Below are 19481 nucleotides of genomic sequence, written 5' to 3'. Positions count from 1 at the left end.
GTTGTGATCGGAATTAAACATTCTGCCATGGTTAGATTGTCTTTGCTTTACACTTTCTGGAATCTACTTGTCTAAACTTAGTTCCTGAGGAAAAGCAGTACCTGGTTGAACCATCAAGGGTCAAAGGACAAGTTTCCACGACAGTTCATTTCACAGGCGAACCACCAACATGGACCCCAAGAGGTGTGGCTGGAATAGTCCTCCCAGCGTGAGGCAGGCAGATCCCTCGGCCCAGAAATCAGGCTTAATTGGAAATTAAATTGCATTTCCATGCCAACTGCAGGAAGCTTATATCCATAGCTAATTTATCAAGGTGATGCCTCATTTTCAGAAAGCCTGTGGGAACAGAGTGGCGGCATCTGCAAGGTTACAAGTTTGTATCTGATGAGATGAACTTTCTTGAAAGTGCAACTTGAAACCTTCAAGTCCCTCATTTTCAGGTTTTGGGCTCTTACTGGCTGTCTCCTCGGTGCCAGGACCTGGAGGGGCAGACCCTCGCGAGAACCAGTACCGCCCTCTCCCTGCTCCAGGGCGGTGGCAGAAAAAGAATCACATGAGCAAAATATTCCCAGGCCATAGCATCTCACTTAGGTATTCAGGGTTGAGTTATTTAGGAAAGTAGAGTGTATTAAAGATAACTTCATGGTGAAGATCTAATTTCTAAAGACTCATAAACGTAGAGAACAGACTTGTGGGTGCCAAAGGGAGGGAGGGTGGAGAAGGGATGGCTTGGGAGTGTGGAGTTAGCAGACACTGATTATTACGTAGAGGATGGAGAAACAACAAGGTCCCCTGGGTACAGCACAGGGAACTAGACTCGATTTCCTGTGAGAAACCGTGATGGAAAAGACTATGAAAGAGAAAGATATTGACATGTCTAACTGAATCCCCCGGCTGTCCAGCAGAAGCTAACACCACGCTGTAAATCAACTAACACAGCACTTTAAATCAACTACCCGTCACTAAAATACATTTCACAAAAAGCATCGGACTTCTACATTTAACACAGACCTGAGCCGTTCACAACCAACACGGGTGGCCAGGCTCCTGACCAAGCCCTTTATACTCATTCATTCCATGGTCGGGGCAACGGTGGGAAACACACACACACAATGATTCTCATTAGCCCCATGTTCCTGCGGAAGGAACCTGCCTACAGTCAAGGCTGCCCCAGTGAATGGGCGTCAGAGCTGGGGGGGGAAGTGGATGTCATTTCATGGCAGAGTCAATGCTTTTAAACACTCTTATTATACGGCCCCTTTATTTCCCCCAACGTTTAGTTTTAAAAACGTGCAGCTCTGGAAGAGACGCAGAGGGAGTACGAGGCGCATACAGAACCTTCCCCTTGGCTCACAAAGTGTTATCACTATTTTGTCACATTCGCATTCCTTCTTGTTCTCTGTCTCTGTAAGTGTGAGTGTGTCTCTGAATCATTTGAGGGTAGGCTCAGGGACATACACACGTCTGCTTTGGAAACCGTGTAAGGCAAGTTTGGCTGACACAGAATATGCTTGTGGGCAAGAGGACGTGCGTGAGCAGGACGCAAGCTGAGACTCTGGTGGGGGGCGGGCATTGCTGGAAGGGCCGGGTCTAGAAGTTTGGGTTATTCTCCGTCATGGAGAGGACAGGCAGTGATACCCAGCAGGGAAAGCATCACTTTTATTGATGGTATTAAGAAGAATTAAAAAATTAAAGATGTGCATTGAGTGAATGGCATTTTTATGGTCTGATGAAATATACATGCTTCTTGAAGACAATGCAGACGATACAGAGAAGTATCAAGAAGAACTTTAAAAAAAAAACAACCACTGCTCTCAACGAAAACCCAGGATGGTACTTCAGTTCACTTCTTTTCTGTTTGACTTTTGCTGCCCAAATATCTATGCGGATCGGAACCTCTTTATACACAGAGTCTTATATCCTGCTTTCTCCTCTAACAGTACGTCAATGGCATTTCTGCCTGTTGTTCAGTGGTCCCCAAAATAATTTCCCACAGGCTTAATATTATTGCATCAGATGGATGAACCAAAAACGATTTTTTTTGAGTGGAGTTGTGATCGTCGACAATTTTTCACTATTGTGATGTAACCCCGCATAAAAGCCTTCGTGCACATGTCTGATGATCTGCTTAGAACAGCCTTCTAGAAGGAGGGGTCCCGACTGAAAGGGCTGAATGGCCTATCTCTTTGTCTGGCCCTGGGGTGGAGGAGACAGGAGGGGGAAGCAGGAAGAAGTGCCGCCTGCGGGCTGCTGTCCCCAAGCAGCGAGACTCAGGGAGAGTTTGGACTTCGGGGATGTGCTGAAGTTGGAGAGAGAGTGACAGGCGAGAGAAACACTGGGGAGAAAGAATCAAAGGACTTCGTGAGCAAGATATCTGAAGGCACAGGCCCAGGGACATACGCGGAGGGACAGTGCAGTCACGAGAGGGGGCTGCTTTGCTGGTAGGAGGGTTGAGCCAAGGCCACAGGAAGACATTCAAAGAGAAGGATTAGTGAGCCATCTTCCCATCCTCCCTCCCTCCCTTCTCCATTCATCCATCCATTGAGTCCGGCTCCTCGGCGCCCTGCTAAGGGGTTAAGGGGTTAAGACAGACATGGGAGGGCAGAATCCAGACCCAGGGCCTTTGATGAGCATGCAGAGCAGAGATTTTTCAGGAAAGAAAAGAGGATTCAGAGGCTCAGGTTTTAGGCCTGGCTTTGCCACCCAAGCGGTGGTCTTTCCCTGAACCTCTCAGCTGCCTGGCAGACCTCTCAGCAGCCCCTGAGGGCCTACTATGCGCTGGGCCCTCATGAAGCTGGCCTCGCAGTGGACAAGCCAGACCAGAAAAAAATGGATAACCGTGTAATGTAATTACAGGGCTGCTATGCAGGAAAACGAGGCAGTGTGAGAGGGTAGCGAGGACCCTGTGGGTAGAGGGAGATGAGGAGGTGGAGACAGATCGGGGATTTGGGTGAAGTGTGGGAGAGCCAGAGGAGAGCCAGCAGAGCATGTCCAGCCGGAGGGGACAGTAAGTGTCAGGACACAGGCTGGAAGAGCTGGGGTTCCAGTGAGATCAACATGGCCTGGTGGCTGGGTGCACACCAGGGGAGGATGTGACCACAGAAGGAGGCCAGAAATGCAGAGGACAGGTCATGCAAAGGCTGTAGACCACACAGGAAAGGCTGCATTTGATTCCCAGTGTGTCAAGAAACCACTGGAGGCCGAGTTGTGAGCAAGGGGATTGTGTATTTTAAAAACATGGAAATGGTGTTGCGGTTCAGCGGGTTAAAAACCTGACTAATATCCATGAGGACATGGGTTCAATCCCTGGCTCGCTCAGTGGGTTAAGGATCCAGCATTGCTGTGAGCTGTGGCATAGGCTGCAGATGCAGCTTGGATCTGATGTTGCCGTGGCTATGGTGTAGGCTGGCAGCTGCAGCTCCAATTCGACCCCTAGCCTGGGAACTTCCATATGCTGCAGGTGCAGCCCTAAGAAAACAAAATAAAAATAAAAATTTGGGAATGGATGAATAGCGATGGTTGAATTGTCCCCCCCCCAAAAAAAAAATTATGGTGTATCTCTAGTCTGGAGTACTATTTAGCCTTAAAAAAAGAATGAAATTCTGACACATGCTACAACATGGATAAACCTTGTAAACATCATGCTAAATGAAGGAAGCCAGGCACAAAAGACAAATACTGTCTGATCTCACTTAATGAGCTGCCTAGAATAGCCAAGTGCATAGAGATAGAAAGTAGAGTAGTAGACAGGGGCTGGGGCCTGGGGTGGAGGGAAAGGGGGAATTACTGGGTTTTGTTTTTTGCTTTTCAGGGCCTCGCCCATGGCATATGGAGGTTCCCAGGCTAGGGGTCGAATCGGAGCTACAGCGGCCAGCCTACACCACAGGCCAGCCTACTCCACAGCCATAGCAACGCAGGATCCAGGCCATGCCTTCGACCTACATCACTGCTCTCGGCAACACCAGGTCCTCCACCCACTGAGGCCAGGGATCAAACCCACAACCTCATGGTTCCTGGTTGGATTCGTTTCCACTGCGCCCTGATGGGAACTCTGGGAATTACTGTTTAATGATGAGGGAGTTTCAGTTTGGGAGGATGAAAAGTTCTGTAGGTAGATGATGATGATGGCTGCACAATAACGTGAAAGATATTTAATGCCACTGAATTGTACACCTCAAAATGGTCCAGATGGTAACTTTTATGTATATTAATAAAAAATGTGGGAAAGGATGCTATGCGAAGAACCGTCCATGGGGTAGATTACTTTCCTAGGGCTGCCTTAACAAAATGCCACAGACTGGGCAATTTAAACAAGAGAAATTTATATATTTTTCATGGTTCTGGAGGCTGGAAGCCCAAGGTCAAGGTGCTGGCAGGGCTGGTTTCTGGTGAGGTCTCTCTCCTTGGTGCAGATGGCCGGTGTGCCCTGCTCTCCGTGTCTTCTCATGGTCTTTTCTCTGTGTCTGTGTCTCTTCTTCTTTCTTATAAGGACAATAATCCTATTGGACCAGGGCCCCAGGGTGATCTCATTTAACCATAATTACCTTTTTTGTGTGTGTGTCTTTTTCTTTTTCTTCCTTTCTTTCTCCCTTTCTCTCTTTCTTTCTTTCTTTCCTTTCTTTCTTTCTTTCTTTCTTTCTTTCTTTCTTTCTTTCTTTCTTTCTTTCTTTCGGCCTTGTTTCCTTCCTTCCTTCTTTTCTTTCTTGGTGTGTCTTTATTTTCTTTTTTAAAAAAGTTAATTTCATTGGAGTTCCCGTCATGGCTCAGTGGTTAACAAATCCGACTAGGAACCATGAGGTTGCGGGTTCGATCCCTGGCCTTGCTCAGTGGGTTAAGGCTCTGGTGTTGCCGTGAGCTGTGGTGTAGGTCGCAGACGTGGCTTGGATCCTGCATTGCTGGGGCTGTGGCGTAGGCCGGCAGCTACAGCTCCAATTAGACCCCTAGCCTGGGATCCTCCATACGCCATGGGTGCAGCCCTAGAAAAGATAAATAAATAAATAATAAAATAAAATTTAATTTAATTGGAGTATAGTTGACTTACAATGTTGTGTTAGTTAAAAGTCTTTAAATCTAGTCACATTGACATCAGGGCTTCAACATGTGAATTTAGGGGGACACAGTTTAGTCTATACCAAAGGAAGATAGTGCTACGGGATGTGACCCAGAGAGTGCTTCTGCCTGGGATCTTTAGAGTTGCAGCTCTGGTTTTGTGACTGTGAACAAGTTACCCAACCTCTCCCAGCCTCGGGGTGGGAATCATAAAAGTAGGAAACTCACAGAGCCGGGGGTGGATTGATCCTAGGGATTCTTGTAAAGCTCCGGTGAATAAACAGCACTCAGTGGATGGTGGCAAATATTATTCTTCATACGGTGCCTGTTGAGTTTGGTGTGACAGGCTGATTAACCCTGTGACAGGCAGAGTTAATCAGCCCCAGGATGGCAAGAACATCCTGCAGTCCCACATGCCCCATGGTTACAGAGTATCCCAGGCTTCAAGGGAGAGCAGTTCAGTTCCCAGCTGATGTTTGCAGACAGCAAGCTGCAAGCCCGGGCTTGGCTCTGCCTGCCGAGCACAGATGGTTTGAAAAATGCCACCCAAACTGGTCCAGGGTTAATCAAAAGATTACAGAAAGAAAATTGGGGTAGGGCAATCCCAGCCTCTCAGATGCAAGCCTCAGAATCACATCTCCCTCCCCGACTCCTGCCCAATTAGCTGCCTCTGCTTCCAAACCACCTCATTCCAGCAAGAAACCCAAAGTGGCCAGGTGGGAATTACAATGGGAAGGCTGGTGGGGCGGTATTTTATTTCTTTCCCGTCCGTGTGATCTCAGCTATCTGGCTAGTTCTCCCAGTTGTTGTTGTTGTTGTTGTTTGACTGATAAAGGTGACCTGTGGATGACAGTTCGGGGTAGAGTGTGGGGGGAATTCTCCAGAAAATCGTTGTGCTTCTGTCAGTACAGAGGCCTCGAAACCTTGATGTCTCAAAGGAGAGCGTGAGTTGCCTCTTGGTCAAGCTAGAGAAGAACCGGTGTTATCTTTATCACTTTTCTACGTCAGATCTGCGGGGGTTTGTTTGGCAGTGGAGGGAGTGGCATGGAGGGGTTAACACCAGCACCTGGAAACAGACAGCCCGACTCCAATTCTGGTTCTGTTCTGAGCTGGCTGTGTGACTCAGAGCCGGGCCCTTCCCCTCCTGAAGCTCAGAATGTCTCATCTGTGAATGGGGTTAGGGAGAGCGCTCTGCCTTCCAGGGCTCTTGGGCACATTCGATAAAACATCGCATGCAGTGTTTAGCGCAATGCCGGGCACAGAGCAGATGCCATGAGTGGCGTTGCAAAGAGTGCCATTAAATCTTAAAATCCCAAAGCTGGAAGGGAACTTGGAGGCCAGGAACCCCCTCATTTTGGTGAAGAAGAACCTGAGGCCCCAAGAAGGGAAGCCATCTGCCCAGGGAGCAAATGTGAGGATCTGGAATCGAACCCGGGCCGGCTCCAATCTGCTGCTCTTTGCAGCTCTAGGAACACAGAATGGTGCGTGATGCTTTCAATAAGAGAAGACCGTGGGTGGCAGGTGTTCACGGCCCTCATCCCAACGGGAAGAAGGCTTTCTTCTTTCTGCCTCCAGGCCCAGAGATGCGTAGGGAGGGAGGTCACAGGCAGGGCCAGACATCTACCCTCGTGTCTTTTCCTGGAGTCCTGGCTTCCATTCCATCCAGCTGGCAGGGGAAGCCTGTGCAACCTCACCACCTCTGCATCTTCTGCACAGCTCCCTGCCCTTCTGTGCGGCCCTCAGAGCGTGGGTCCTACCTCCTGCCCTTCCAGAGGGAAGCAGATGGACCCTGGGGTCCGATCTCCCCTCTGGACATCTGGTTGGCTGTCATGGGCGGGCAGTGAGGGCAATCCCACAGAACTCTTGAGAACTAGGATGGGAGTGGCCAGGTCCTTGGTCATCCTTGCACTGAGCCCTCATCTCATCCAGGCCACCGTGGCTGGTGGCTTCTGTCACACGCCTGCACAGAAATTGGGCACAGGAAGATGGGGGAGTGGGAGGCTTCTGGACCAGCCCGAGATGCCCAAGCCTCACAAGAGGGCCTCCAGGGACCTCACAGCCTGGTGTTGCTGGGCAGGGAAAGCTGTTCGTCATCATTTATTCAACATCCATCCGGCGCTCCAGGCCCTACCAATAAGGCCCATGCAGTGAATGCTCGTGTTCTCACAGGGGCAGGGGGACGGCCCATACATACATAAACCACTAAATAAAAAGGAGAATTCCAGTCGCTGACAAGTTCTCCATGTCAGACGCTGTAATTGAGAGTGACTGGGGGCAGAGACGGTGACTCTGGAGGAGCAGTAGCTCCAGAGAAGAGCCGGAAGGAGACGTGACCCAGGGCCTTGTTTCGGCTTTGCCTCCTGCTGGCTACAAGTCCAAGGTTGTTTGTTTGTTGTTTTTTTTTTTTAAATTATAGTTGATTTACAATGTTCTGTCAATTTCTGCTGTACAGCAAAGGAACCCAGCTCTCTCTCTCTCTCTCTCTCTCTACACATACACACACATATATACACACATTCTTTTTCTTATTCTCCATCATGTTCCATCACAAGTGACCGGCTGAGGTTCCCTGTGCTACAGAGCAGGACCTCGTTGCTCGCAGGAAAAGAAGACGAGGGTGGGAAGTTGATTTCTCCCAGGATGTTGTTCTCTGATATGTGTTGGATACTGAGCGTGTCACATGTACCATCTCCTTGTGGTCCCATGACATGAGAATGACCAGCCCCATTTTCCAGGGAAGGATGCAGACTCAAGGTGGGACATGGCTTGCCCCAGGAAGTGGCAGGATTCGAACCCGGGACCGTCTGGCTCCAGAGCGGTGCCCTTACTTTCCCTGCATCGTTCTGCCTTCCATGGCTCTCCCACCTCCACTCTCAGGAATCAACACCTCTCAGGGACTTGGGTCTGGTGAGAGAGGTGGTCCAGGGAAGATTCTGGAACCCTAAGAAGCATGGGGAAGGTGAGGGTCACACTGGCATGGCCAGGGACCTCTGGGCCCCCAGAGGCTTATTAAGACCTGATTCGATCCGCATCACCCTGTGTCTTTGTATTGCAGCCTTCCTGCCTGCCAGAGGGGCCCATTTCTAGTACTTTTAATTTGGAACAAACTAGCCGCTCCCCCGTGGTCCCTAAGTTAACAGGACGAATGTGCAGCAGTGCCAGGATAAACAGCCCTGAACAAATTATTCCTGCCTGGTATCGATGTCATCTAGAAAAGAGTTCTTCTAGAGGGACAGGCTTGGCAGGTAAAGGAGGTCCCACCTTCCTCTCTCCCTGCTGCTAGGGGACTATGGGACTCAGAGAGCACCTGGCCAGCGAAATGGACCAGGGAGTGATGGGACAGAGACAGAGGGGCAAGGCTAAGAGACCTGTAGGCTGGGGTGAGGGCTACTGGGCATGGGAGAGCCAAAGCGAGCACACAGCCCACCCTGGAGGGCTCTGGCTTGGGGCTGGCGAAGCAGGCATGGGCCAGAACGATTGAACTTTCTGCCTAAGACAAGGCATAAGCACTGGAGGTTCGCAGTTGCAACCAGGAAGGGGGCTGTGCTAACATGACCCAGGGCAGCTGGGACCCCAAGTTCCCTGGCAAAGGGAGGTGCACACCAGCTGAGCTTCTCGGGAGACAGGTAGTGGCCTCCTTTAGGCATGGGGCACTGTCACATCTCACAGATTCCAAGGTCCTCAGAGTCAAGGCCATTGCTTTTCTAGACAATTCCAGTAAAAAGTCAGTATCTCAATTTCAGACTGCCTGGTGCCCTAAAACTTGTTTATTTCTCCACTGGTAAGACTGCTTCTCACACTAGCCCCCTAAGAAGGGAGAACAGCGGGAGAGGGCCCTTCATATGGGTTCGGAGCTCACTCACCAGCCAGCAGGTACCCAGGCACCAGTGCACCCATCTAAGACGTGATAATGATGCTAGGAGAGCACCCATGGGGCCGTCTTGCTGACCTTGGCCTGTGGGGGTGTTCCCTTTCCTCCTCAAGCTTATTCTGAACCCAGGCCATGCCATGTTATGGAACTCGTGCCAACTCCTCGCAAGACGGTGGCTGCCCTGAAGCGATTGAGCAGGTATAACTGTTCTTGATAAACCCACCTACAGCATTAGCGGGAAGCTGGGGGCATTCTGCTGGTGACAAAGTGGGTAGTGGTGCTCACAGGGGCCTCTTCTCCAGCTCTGTGGAGAGGCCAGCACTTGGTCTTGGCCCCACTTGGACCTGGGTTCTAATCCCAGCCCAGCCACTCATTGCCAGCTGGGCCGCCTGTCTTGGCTAAAGGTCAGTTTCCTTGAAACTGTTAAAACGGTGATTTGTAATGCCTACTTCCAGGGTCGGGGCCGGGGGAGAAAAGAGAGGTGCCTAAGGCAAGCAGTTGAAGGAAGCCTCACTCTCAGCTCCCTGCAAGTGCCCTGCAAGTCGCCCCTAGCCCTGCTAGTTGCCAGCTTATGCCCTGTATCCTCCCTGTTGAATTATTAAGATGACCTTGTGTGGCTGATACTGCTCTTATATCCAGCGAACAGTGAGGAGCCTTGGGTTGGGGAGGTCATGCAACTCACCCAAGCACACACAGCTGGTGAACCACAAGACTGGGACTCCAGCCCAGCCTGCCTGAGGGCAGAGCCCTCCCCAAGTTCAAAGTCAGTGTCTTAAGGCTTCCCGAAAGGCGGTGGGAAGGAGGCGGGAGGAACAGTCTGTCTCCAGTGGGTCTGAAGCTGAGGTCCTGCCTTGCGCAGAGAGAAACGCCCCGGGTCTGGGTGGGAGGGAGAGTTGGGGCTCAGGGCAGTGCCCTTGAGATAAATCTTGAAGGTCAGCACCACCCCCTTTCCGACCCAGCAGCCATGCGGGTGGCCGGGACAACTGAAGCTCTCCTGGATAGGATCCCTCCTTCTTGCTTTGGCTTTGCCATCTGTGCCTGGGGTGACAGATGGGTTCCCAAAATGCAGAAGGAAAGGGTTTAAATCTCCCCAGCTGGAGTGGAGCTGGCACAAAGCTCTGGCTCCTGCCCTCAGCCCCAGGGGTCTCTGAGCCGGGGTTGGGGAGCTGGCTGGCTGCGCAGGAAGAGAAGGCAGGTTTCCCAGAGCCCGGTTCAACTAAGCATCCAAGTCAGGAGCTGCACTTCTGGTGGGTACTTTAGAGCAGGGGAGGGCCTGGCTCTGGGAGTCACACACTTAAGGCCTAGGCAGGGAGTCAGGTGTGGGAATCGGTGTCAGCTGTGGTGGTGTTGGATGGGGCCATGGAGAGCGAGTTCAGGAGAGCGGGGACAGCAAAGGTCCTGGAGACGACAGAAGCTGCTCTCAGAGTGCGTGTCAGCAGCTCAAGAAACAAGCAGTGAGTGAGGCGTCTCAGCCCCGAGAACACCAGCCAACCACTGCAGCATCGCCAGGGAAAGCTTCCCGGTCCTTACTACGCAGGAGGCTTTCTATAGGGTCTCGTTCAATGCCCTAAGGAGCGCGTTTATGATTCCATTTTATAGATTAGGTAACTGAGGCCAGAGAGAGGTGAGGGACCCAGCACGGGTTCCCTAGCCAGTGTCCCGAGGACCTAAGGGTGAACCAGCCTGGCAACCAACTGCCTTTTCCACTACATAACTGGTTTATGTGTTTTACACATACATATATACACAAAGAAAACTTGTTAGTTTCATTTCAGAGAAATCTAGTATGTAAAACAAATCAAAGGGGAGAAGAAGGGGCAGGAGCGGGGGCTGCCAGAACACCCCCATCCCCACAATACACACACACACACACACCTTACACAGCCTCCCCTCTTATGACAGTTTATTTTTTTTTTATTCTTTTATTCTTTTTGTCTTTTCTAGGGCCGCACCCACAGCATATGGAGGTTCCCAGGCTAGGGGTCTAATTGGAGCTGTAGCCACCAGCCTACGCCAGAGCCACAGCAACGCCAGATCCAAGCCGCATCTGCGACCCACACCACAGCTCATGGCAACGCCGGATCCTTAACCCACTGAGCGAGGCCAGGGATCAAACCCGCAACCTCATGGTTCCTAGTCGGAGTCATTAGCCACTGAGCCTCGACGGGAACTCCTCTTATGACAGTTTAAATGCCCTTCCCAAGACACTAAGAAGCTCAGGTCCTGAATAGTCTGTCTGGCCAGAGTCTCACTCTCTGGCCACCAAATCCGGTCCCGCAGCTGGACAGAGGTGGGAGGGTGTTTACAGAACCCCTCTGGGACAGGCGCGTGTACGGTGCTTCCTAGAAACTCAAGTCACTTCAAGCACGTCGGGTGCTGTGCTGCAATGCTTCATTCACTCAGTTCTGCTAGTGAAGCACCCACTCTGGCCTGGGTGCTGGGTGATTAGCTCTGGCTACAATGGTGAGCAAACACACATGTGGGCTTAGGTCAAGTGGGGAAAATGGCCTTTAGCAAACGTGTCCCTAAAAGAAAGACGGATCCCAGATTGGGATCAGAGCCATGAAGGCAAAGCTCAAAGCCAAGGACATGTGTGACCAGGAGGACCTGGTCAGTTCACCTCTACAAAGGGCGCCCATGAGCAATCTGAGCCACCTGACAGCTGAGACCACTGGGTAAGGGGATTGCTGGCGACAGGGGAAGGTGGCCAGGCCAGGAGCAGGTGGGACACAGAGGGGCAGTCGTGGGCCCCAGTTATTCCCAAGAATAAGGAATAAGAATAAGAAACAATGAGTTGTCCCCAGGACCAGCAGGAGGCACCTGGCCATAGAGACACTTCACATTCCTCAATTCTGAAAGGAGCTAAGAGAAGTCTTTCTCCTAAAGGGTGGATTATTGCACATCTAGAACTCAGTGCGATGGATAACGAATAAGTGAAATCACAAGGAAAACCAGAAATCATTATGCAAATGGCATGTGTCCACGCAGGGTTGAGTCTAAATTCACTTAGGGCTGGTCTATACATGAGAAAGACCTTTCTTCATCCCCCTGCTCTAAGTGTGGTCCTGCTCTCTTGGTCATTTATTTCAAAAAATATTTACCAACCACCTGGGTCAGGCAGACCCCTGGGTTCCCAGTGTGTGCCTGATGCAGAGCCAGAGCTGTGGAAATAGCTTGTGCCCTCCGTGGAGCCAGGACGCGCCATCCTGCCCTGGCGCCTGCCATGGCTCGAGGAAACTGAGTACCGAAGTAGGTCAGAGGAAGTCCAGGCGGCCACTCGCTCCCCCGTGCTGGTCCCTAAGGAGCCATTTCTGTGTCACATGGATCGTAGTTGCTGGGATTCTGAGCAGAGGGAGGGGCCGTCCTGACCCACTGGCTGGTTTCTCTGCAGAGGCTGGTGCTCTAGCACTGCTCCCTGGCCAGCGCCAACCTCCTTCCACTGCCCAGCCCGCCCTGCCCCTCCTGCTCATCTCAGTTGAGATGCCACCTTTGGGGGAACCTCTTCTGCCCCAGGCTTCTCCTCTCGGTGCCCTTTGGCTCCCAAGCCTCCCTCCATCTCAGCACTGAGCATGATGTGCCCATGGTGTCTGTGTCTTTGGTCTGTGCCAATGCGTGCTCCCGGATGGAGGGCTTGGCTATCCATCCTGGTGTCCAGTGTCTGGCCATGAATGTGGCACAGAGCAGGTGCTCAATAAATAAATGCTAAGCAAATGACTGCAGGCAGATATGCAGACGAAAGTATCTTCATGCTTATTTATTCAAGTGGCCATCTACCCTCTTTCAATCTCTCTCTCTCTCTCTCTCTCTCACACACACACACACCCTGCTTTGCACACACTCTCTCTTCCTGACTCACTCACTGGCTCACGTTCACCCCCTCTTGCTGCATTTTGTCCTTCTGTGATCTCTCTCTCCCTCTGACGCTGCCTGGAGTCTACGGACCCACCTGCGGTCACTGAATTAAAGAGCCTTTGATCCTGGGCAGGCACAGGGGATGGCCTGGGTCACCCTGTCCAGACCCACACGCATCTCAGTCCCTGCCCGCTCCTTCAGTTGGGTCATTGCAACACACTCAGCTTCCCTGGATCCTTGGCAACAGAGCTGGAGGGAGCAAGGGTGGAGATAACAGACTCATTTTACAGATGAGGAAACTGAGGCTCAGGGAGGCTGTGGCTTGCACAGGAAGCAAAGCTGGAGCTGAGAACTCGGTTGCCTAAGTCCAGACCAAAGCACGTTCCACAGCATTTCCGGGGAGCAGAGACTGGTATAGGATGCTGCCCCTCACCCATCAGCCCTTGAGATTCCAGGACACTTGATGTGAGGAGAAAAGCCTGAATTTGTCTCGGAGGATTGAATGGGGAACTCTGCACAACCCTCACAGCCCTCCACTCTCTCTCCCTCACCTGAGTCCATCCCACTTAGAGCCCCTAGAATTCTGCCCGGCAGGCAGCCTGACCCTCAGCATTGGACATTCGGCGCACCTGGGCTTCCTGGGGTGGGAGGTGGGGCGAGCAGTGCCCCTTTTCAGAAGAGCAGTGGGCACAGAACAGGAATGACGAAAGGGCCAGAGAAAGGAGATAAGCAAAATTTCCCCATTCCTCCTCCCATTTGCACCTAGGCTGGACCTGCTGAGCAGCAGGGGACCTGAACCAGGCCCTTGGAGGTAACCATGCGCAGTCTTTATCTCCTTTCATTGCCATCTTTTAAAATCCTAATCAGGGGTTTACGGGCCTCCCTCCCTCCCCAAATAATACCCTGCCTGCTGCTTCCAGTGCATCTCCCCCAAAGACTCCTTCCTCCTGAACGAAGGGCATGAATATTTAAAGACATTTTTTCAGCCAGTGCAACCACATCACACTGCTGCTCTCGCTTTAAATATTATCTCCAGAAAGTTTGCCAGAGTGTCTCTGAGTGCCTCAGGCTCCCTGGTACAGAGTGTAACATGGGGCCCCAGAGACACCCCTGAGAAGTCAGCCTCCCCTCTGCATCCTGGTGCTGAACTGCGCACGCGCAGTCCTAGCTCTGGTCCGCAACCTCCCTTTCTGGGCCGCCCCGGGGAAGTGAGACCTGCAAACGCCCTGCCACCCCAGTTCTTGGAGAAGTAGAGACAACAGACACAGGCATGAGCAAGAGACGCAGAAGGACAGGGATCCAAGAAAGCAAAGACATGATGAACGGAGCCCAGAAACGCAGAACCCTGGAACCCCACGAGAGAAAGCTCTTGGCACACCAGATCCAGAGCTGACTGGGATCCCGGATCCAGTATCCACCAGTGCACAGTGGATTCCAGCCCAGCAGCCACCTCCTGCTGGCCCCCTCCAGCGTTCCTGTTCTGCAGACTTATAGCCCACTGCATCAAATCTCTCTTTTATCAACAAGACACAGCACTCCGCGGATAACTTCTTGAAACTCTAGTCACGCTAAGCCGCTTCCAGTACTCTGGGAAGGGTTCTGTTCCTCTGCCCGCCTGTAACCAATCAGCCACACACCACCAAACCCATTTCCAAAGTTCCAGGCAATTAGAGCCGGCTGAGCTCCCTGGCCTGGTGCCCGTCTGCTCAGAGGCACGACCCAGGTTGTCAGCCACCCCGACACCCAGCCACTGATTTCCCCTCCAGCCTCCTCTGAGACCCAGGCGCACCGGAACGGCCACACTTACCACACCGAGACACTCTGACCAGCCAGGCCACGCCAAGGCAGAAAGCGAGGGGCAGGGCCAGGCTCCCTACCTTTGCTGAGGGTCCCAGTGATGAGCTTAAAGATGGTTTGGGCAAATTTCACGAAGCCCAGCTTGCATCTTTTGGAGCAGCCGCTCATGGTGACAGCGGGAAGGCAGGCTCTGCTGTCGGCACCCAGAAGGGCAGGTACCCACCTCGGATGCCCCTGGCACTTGGAGCCGGCCTGGGCGAACCCTGAGAGGTGGACGCACCCCAGAAGCTCCGGGAACAGCACAGCTGCCTCTGCAGTGAGTCCGGCTTCTGCATCCAGAGAGCCTGCAGGGCACGATGTCGGATGTCGGCTCCCTTGCTCCCTCCCTCCCTCCCTCCACCCCCTCCCGCTGTCCACCCAAGTCCTCGCCACGGGAGACCACAGGATGCCAGGGCTGGGCCGGCACTGCCAGGGCACAGGGCGCTCGGAGGGGATCGAGGAGGAGAGGGAAGGCTGAGCGGAGCAGCGAGGGAGGAGCTGGAGCTCTCCCAGGCTTTGCCGACTGTCTTTCTTACATGGCAGTGGTAATGTAGCAATTAATACTCCAGTCAGAAGGGAGGGGACTGCTACGCAAAAAACGCTCCGCTCCGCAGCCTGCCGGCTCCGCTGGCTCTCCCGCTCTTTGCCTCTTTGCTCTTTCGTTCCTGGTTAATCTCACAGATCAATGCTCCCGTGCTGCGCCTCGATCACGCCTCGATCGGGACCTGGGAGAACCGCCTCCAGAGCAGGAGACCTCTGCTCTGCACTCAGTGGAAAGTTTGCAGGCTGCCTCTGAGTCGCCTGGTTTGCATCACGGGGAAGTCGGGCTGAGTGGGGAGCCCCTGGGGAGCTGGCCTGTTTGCCGCCGTGACATGGATACCCAATGCCTCTGCCACCTCCCGGCTCCTGGTGTCCCCCCTCCCCATGCACCCACTCAGAGTCGCTGCTCTACTCCAGCTCCCACCCCTGCAGAGCAGGTAAGAGTCTGTGCTGTCTCATCGGGGTAGCGGAGGAGTGTAAGTAGGACTTTCCTACCGAAAAAAGTATTCCTCCGAGCTGCCCCCGAGGAATGACCGACACTCACACAACTGGACTGCGGTACAGTATTCTTAGAAGTAAGACTGCAAGGTGGCACGCAAATACGAATGCCAACTACTGCTTAAAAAAAGGTCTGGCTGCCGTCCAGTCCCACAGACTGGGTGGGTTGAACGGGATGTCAGGGGACATCTCATCCCACACTCTACACGGGGCATGAACCTCTCATGACACCCCCACTTTCTTTTCCTTGGTGACTTAAAAGGTTCCCCATGAGCCATCACCATGGGCATCACCCACCAGTGTGGGTCCTTGTGCACAAGAGACGTGCCCTCCACCTTGAGCGGAACTAAGCTGGGCCCTGGGAATCTCTTCCTCTTCCTCCCCATCAGCTTGTCTACACCTGCTTCTCTGGGGTGTTTGAGAGGACTAGACGGCCTAAGAGCTAGAGGAGGGAGACCACCCATTGATAAAACACCAGGTAAGGGAGTTCCCATGGTGGCTCAGTGGTTAGAACCCGACTAGCGTCCATGAGGATGTGGGTTCGATTCTTGGCCTCCCTGAGTGGGGTTAAGGATCTGGTGTTTGCATGAGCCGTGGTGTAGGTCCCAGATGCGGCTCAGATCCTGAGTTGCTGTGGCTGTGGTGTAGGCTGGCAGCTACAGCTCCAATTCCACCCCCTAGCCTGGGAACCTCCATATGCCATGGGTGTGACCCTAAAAAGACAAAAGACAAAAAAAAAAGAAAGAAAAAATAAGCAAGACCTCTAGTTTCTTTTCTTCCCTATTTTCCACGAGTCATGTGAAGTGAACCTTGAAATGAACCTCAACTCCTGAGGGTGATCACCAACAAATTCCAGCTCCAAGAACAGGCCCCAGGGTCAGCCCACCAGCAGAGAGCCTAGCCTGTCTCCAAGTCCCGGAGTAGCCTGCCCTCCCTGACTCGCCCGCCCAGCACGAGTCATAACACATGCAACAGAAAGGAGCCCTGGCAGAAAATACTCCCTCGTGTTTGATGTCTTTGGGCTTGAAAGTGCCACGTTATTCACCCTTGTCTTAAAGTACTGAAGGTCCCAGTTAAAATGCACATGGTATCTGGGAGTGTTCATGGCACTTAGTCTTTTGTTCAGGTATCCAGCATTTACTGAGCTCACGGTCTATAGAAAAGGGCTGAGCAGACAGGTGCAGGAAGCTCTGAGCACCCAGGGTGTAGAAAACGCAGAGCCAGGCAAACTAGACAGGCACGGTCAGCGCCCTCCTGGACCTAATGGTGGAGCCAACTATGACCTGGAGACAGGCACTTGCCCTCTGCCTCTACGAGGACGGAACCATGAGTCCCTGCAGCTGCCGCACCTCCACACGCCCTGAAAGGAGCTCAGGATGGAGACCAGGAGTGAGACACTGTGCCCTGGGAAAACTGGCAGAACAGGTCTTCCAGGAGCTAGATGTTTCCAGGAGAAGATTTTATAAGCCCAGTTCTTGCATCTCCTCGTATCTAGACAAGCACGACAATCCTTCGTGGTGACCTCTGCTCCTTGTGAGCAGCAGCAACCTTCTGCAAACTGTGTGCTTGGTTGCCTGTACCTCCCCCTCCACCCAAATCACATTTATACTGACATCCCCCCACCTCTTTGGAGCAGTATTTCGGAGCTCTCTGAAAGGCTGCCTCCCAGGCTATAGTCCTCATTGTGCCCAAAATAAAGCTGAAGTCTCAACTTTTAGGTTGTGCATACTCTTGAAGCGGACAGGATCGAGCATCAGACATGAAGGTCTCGTCCAGAATCATTCATCCAATGAGCGTCGCTCACTTTGCAGAATCTTAGCGGGACGGGAACGCGGGGCGGGAAGGCATGGGGAGAGGGGTAAGAACGAGGGGATGGAACAGCACCTGGAAGCCGAGGAGCTGGCCAAGGGCAGCACTACCTGGGCACCGAGGCGGAGGAGAAAGATGAGAGAAAGATGAAAGGAGCACATGGTACCCACCTGATCAGTGTGCCAAGGAAAGTACCGCCCTCTCAGTGGAGAATTCGCTTTATAGGACAGGCAACTCTCAGCTATGCCCAGCGGCTTCTCTTCCATCCCACGCGAGGGAAGGACGCTGAAAACTGAGAAGCCAAAGAAAACAAGGGTTGTGACTTTAGTAACATTAGCTGATCTTGAACTTGGTCTTCAGCCTTGAACCCTGGCCAGGAATCCTGCTGGAGGAGAACCTCCTGGAAGGCTGTGAGCACCATTTGGGGATGACAGAGATGGCAGGGGTGGGGCAGGGTGGGGATTCGCATTTGGCTCCAGCTCAGGAATCTGGAATTCCAACATCAGAACACACCTGCCGTTTGAAGGATCTGGCCCATCTTATAAACAAATACCTCACATCTCCTCCAAGCACAATGGATCATAGTTAAGCCCGTGGATCTTTGCACCAGGCATTTAATCACTCACTTGTTCATTCTACACACGTGTTGAATACGCTATGGCCGGGGCTTCTGCTCTGGGCACTGAGTATAAAGCGACGGACAAAAAAGACAAAGGTCTGGGCTTATCAGGTTCCCTTTCATGCGGTGGAAGCACAGACACCGTCAGCCAATGGGTGTATATAGAGGATGGTGCTTTGAAGAAAAAGAGAGCTCAGTGGACAGGGAGCAACAGGACCTCCTTAGTTTTACAGGGTCATCGAGGAAGCCTTCTCTCTTTTAAAGTGATGTTTTAGCAGAGACTTCAAACCAGCCATGCTGCTCCCTGGCACAGTAAGTGTGAGGGCTGAGGAACAGCAAGGGCAAAGGCCAAAGGCCAAAGGCCTAGTAATTGCTGAGCAAGATGATGGGCCTCGTTTTTGTCTTCTGTAAAATGGGAAGGATAATTCTTACTGCCTAGGCTTTGGGGGGGAGCAACTTAAATGAAATCCAAGTGCTTAATTTAGTGTCTGGTCCAGTAAACCCCTTTGTCAGGGGCAAAGATCACCACTGCTGCTCCTACTGCTGCAACTGTGGGTGGTGGTGTCGCCACTCCTGCCTCTGTCCTCGAAAACAACTCCTCACACTACGATCCCTGGAAATCTTGCAGCCAGGCTCCAAGTTTGCATCTCCCTTAGCAGTAACTCAAACATGAAGCATTTCAGATCCTCCTCCGAACACAGCAAGGCATCCAGTATCTGGACCCTCAGTCTTGGAGGAATGACTCAGGCCCAGAGAGAGTCACCAGCATCCAAAACATCACGGGGCAAAGTCCCCGGGAATAGGGGCAAGGCGTTTAGTATGCCAAGAACATTCCCAGCGAAGGACGGCAGGTCATGCTGGGATTAAATTCATGACAGGGGAGGACAGAAGAGAATCATTCTTTGCTCAAGAAACAGGCTACTCTGCAAATCAGGAACAGGAGGGGCCGCATAGTATTCGGGTGGCACCAGGGAAATTAAACCGTTGGTAGGCTGATAATTAGTCAGCCTTGCTGACCAATGTGCATTAGCCCAAGGAACTTGGGAAGACAGTTATCTCTCTGCCTGAAACTGCTTTTTTTTTTTTTGTCTTCTTGCATTTTTTCTTGAGCCGCTCCCGCAGCATATGGAGGCTCCCAGGCTAGGGGTCCAATAGGAGCTGTAGCCACCAGCCTATGCCAGAGCCACAGCAACACGGGATCCGAGCCGCATCTGCAACCCACACCACAGCTCATGGCAACGCCAGATCCTTAACCCACTGAGCAAGGCCGGGGATCGAACCTGCAACCTCACGGTTCCTAGTCGGATTCGTTAACCACTGAGTCACGACGGGAACTCCACTGCCTGAAACTGTTAATGGGGATCTTCACAGGCCCGTTCCAGAAGGAAGGAGGAGGGGCAGATGGGG

General features: G+C 52.4%; 1 protein-coding gene across 1 annotated transcript in view; it reads right to left on the bottom strand.

Annotated features, from left to right (window-relative positions):
• KCNIP1 (potassium voltage-gated channel interacting protein 1) overlaps positions 1–19481 on the bottom strand; it is a 422923-nt gene that overhangs the window by 364151 nt on the left and 39291 nt on the right. Inside the window, exons 2-3 of the mRNA XM_047785586.1 lie at positions 17626–17747; positions 14650–14913 (exon numbers count right to left, since the gene is read on the bottom strand). Of these exons, the coding sequence (XP_047641542.1) occupies positions 14650–14737 (88 nt within the window). The 5' untranslated portion in view covers positions 14738–14913; positions 17626–17747. The remainder of the gene's footprint in view (positions 1–14649; positions 14914–17625; positions 17748–19481) is intronic.

Source organism: Phacochoerus africanus, chromosome 1 (assembly GCF_016906955.1).
Source record: "Phacochoerus africanus isolate WHEZ1 chromosome 1, ROS_Pafr_v1, whole genome shotgun sequence".
Lineage (NCBI taxonomy): Eukaryota > Metazoa > Chordata > Mammalia > Artiodactyla > Suidae > Phacochoerus > Phacochoerus africanus.
This window is presented reverse-complemented; position numbering and strand designations above follow the sequence as displayed.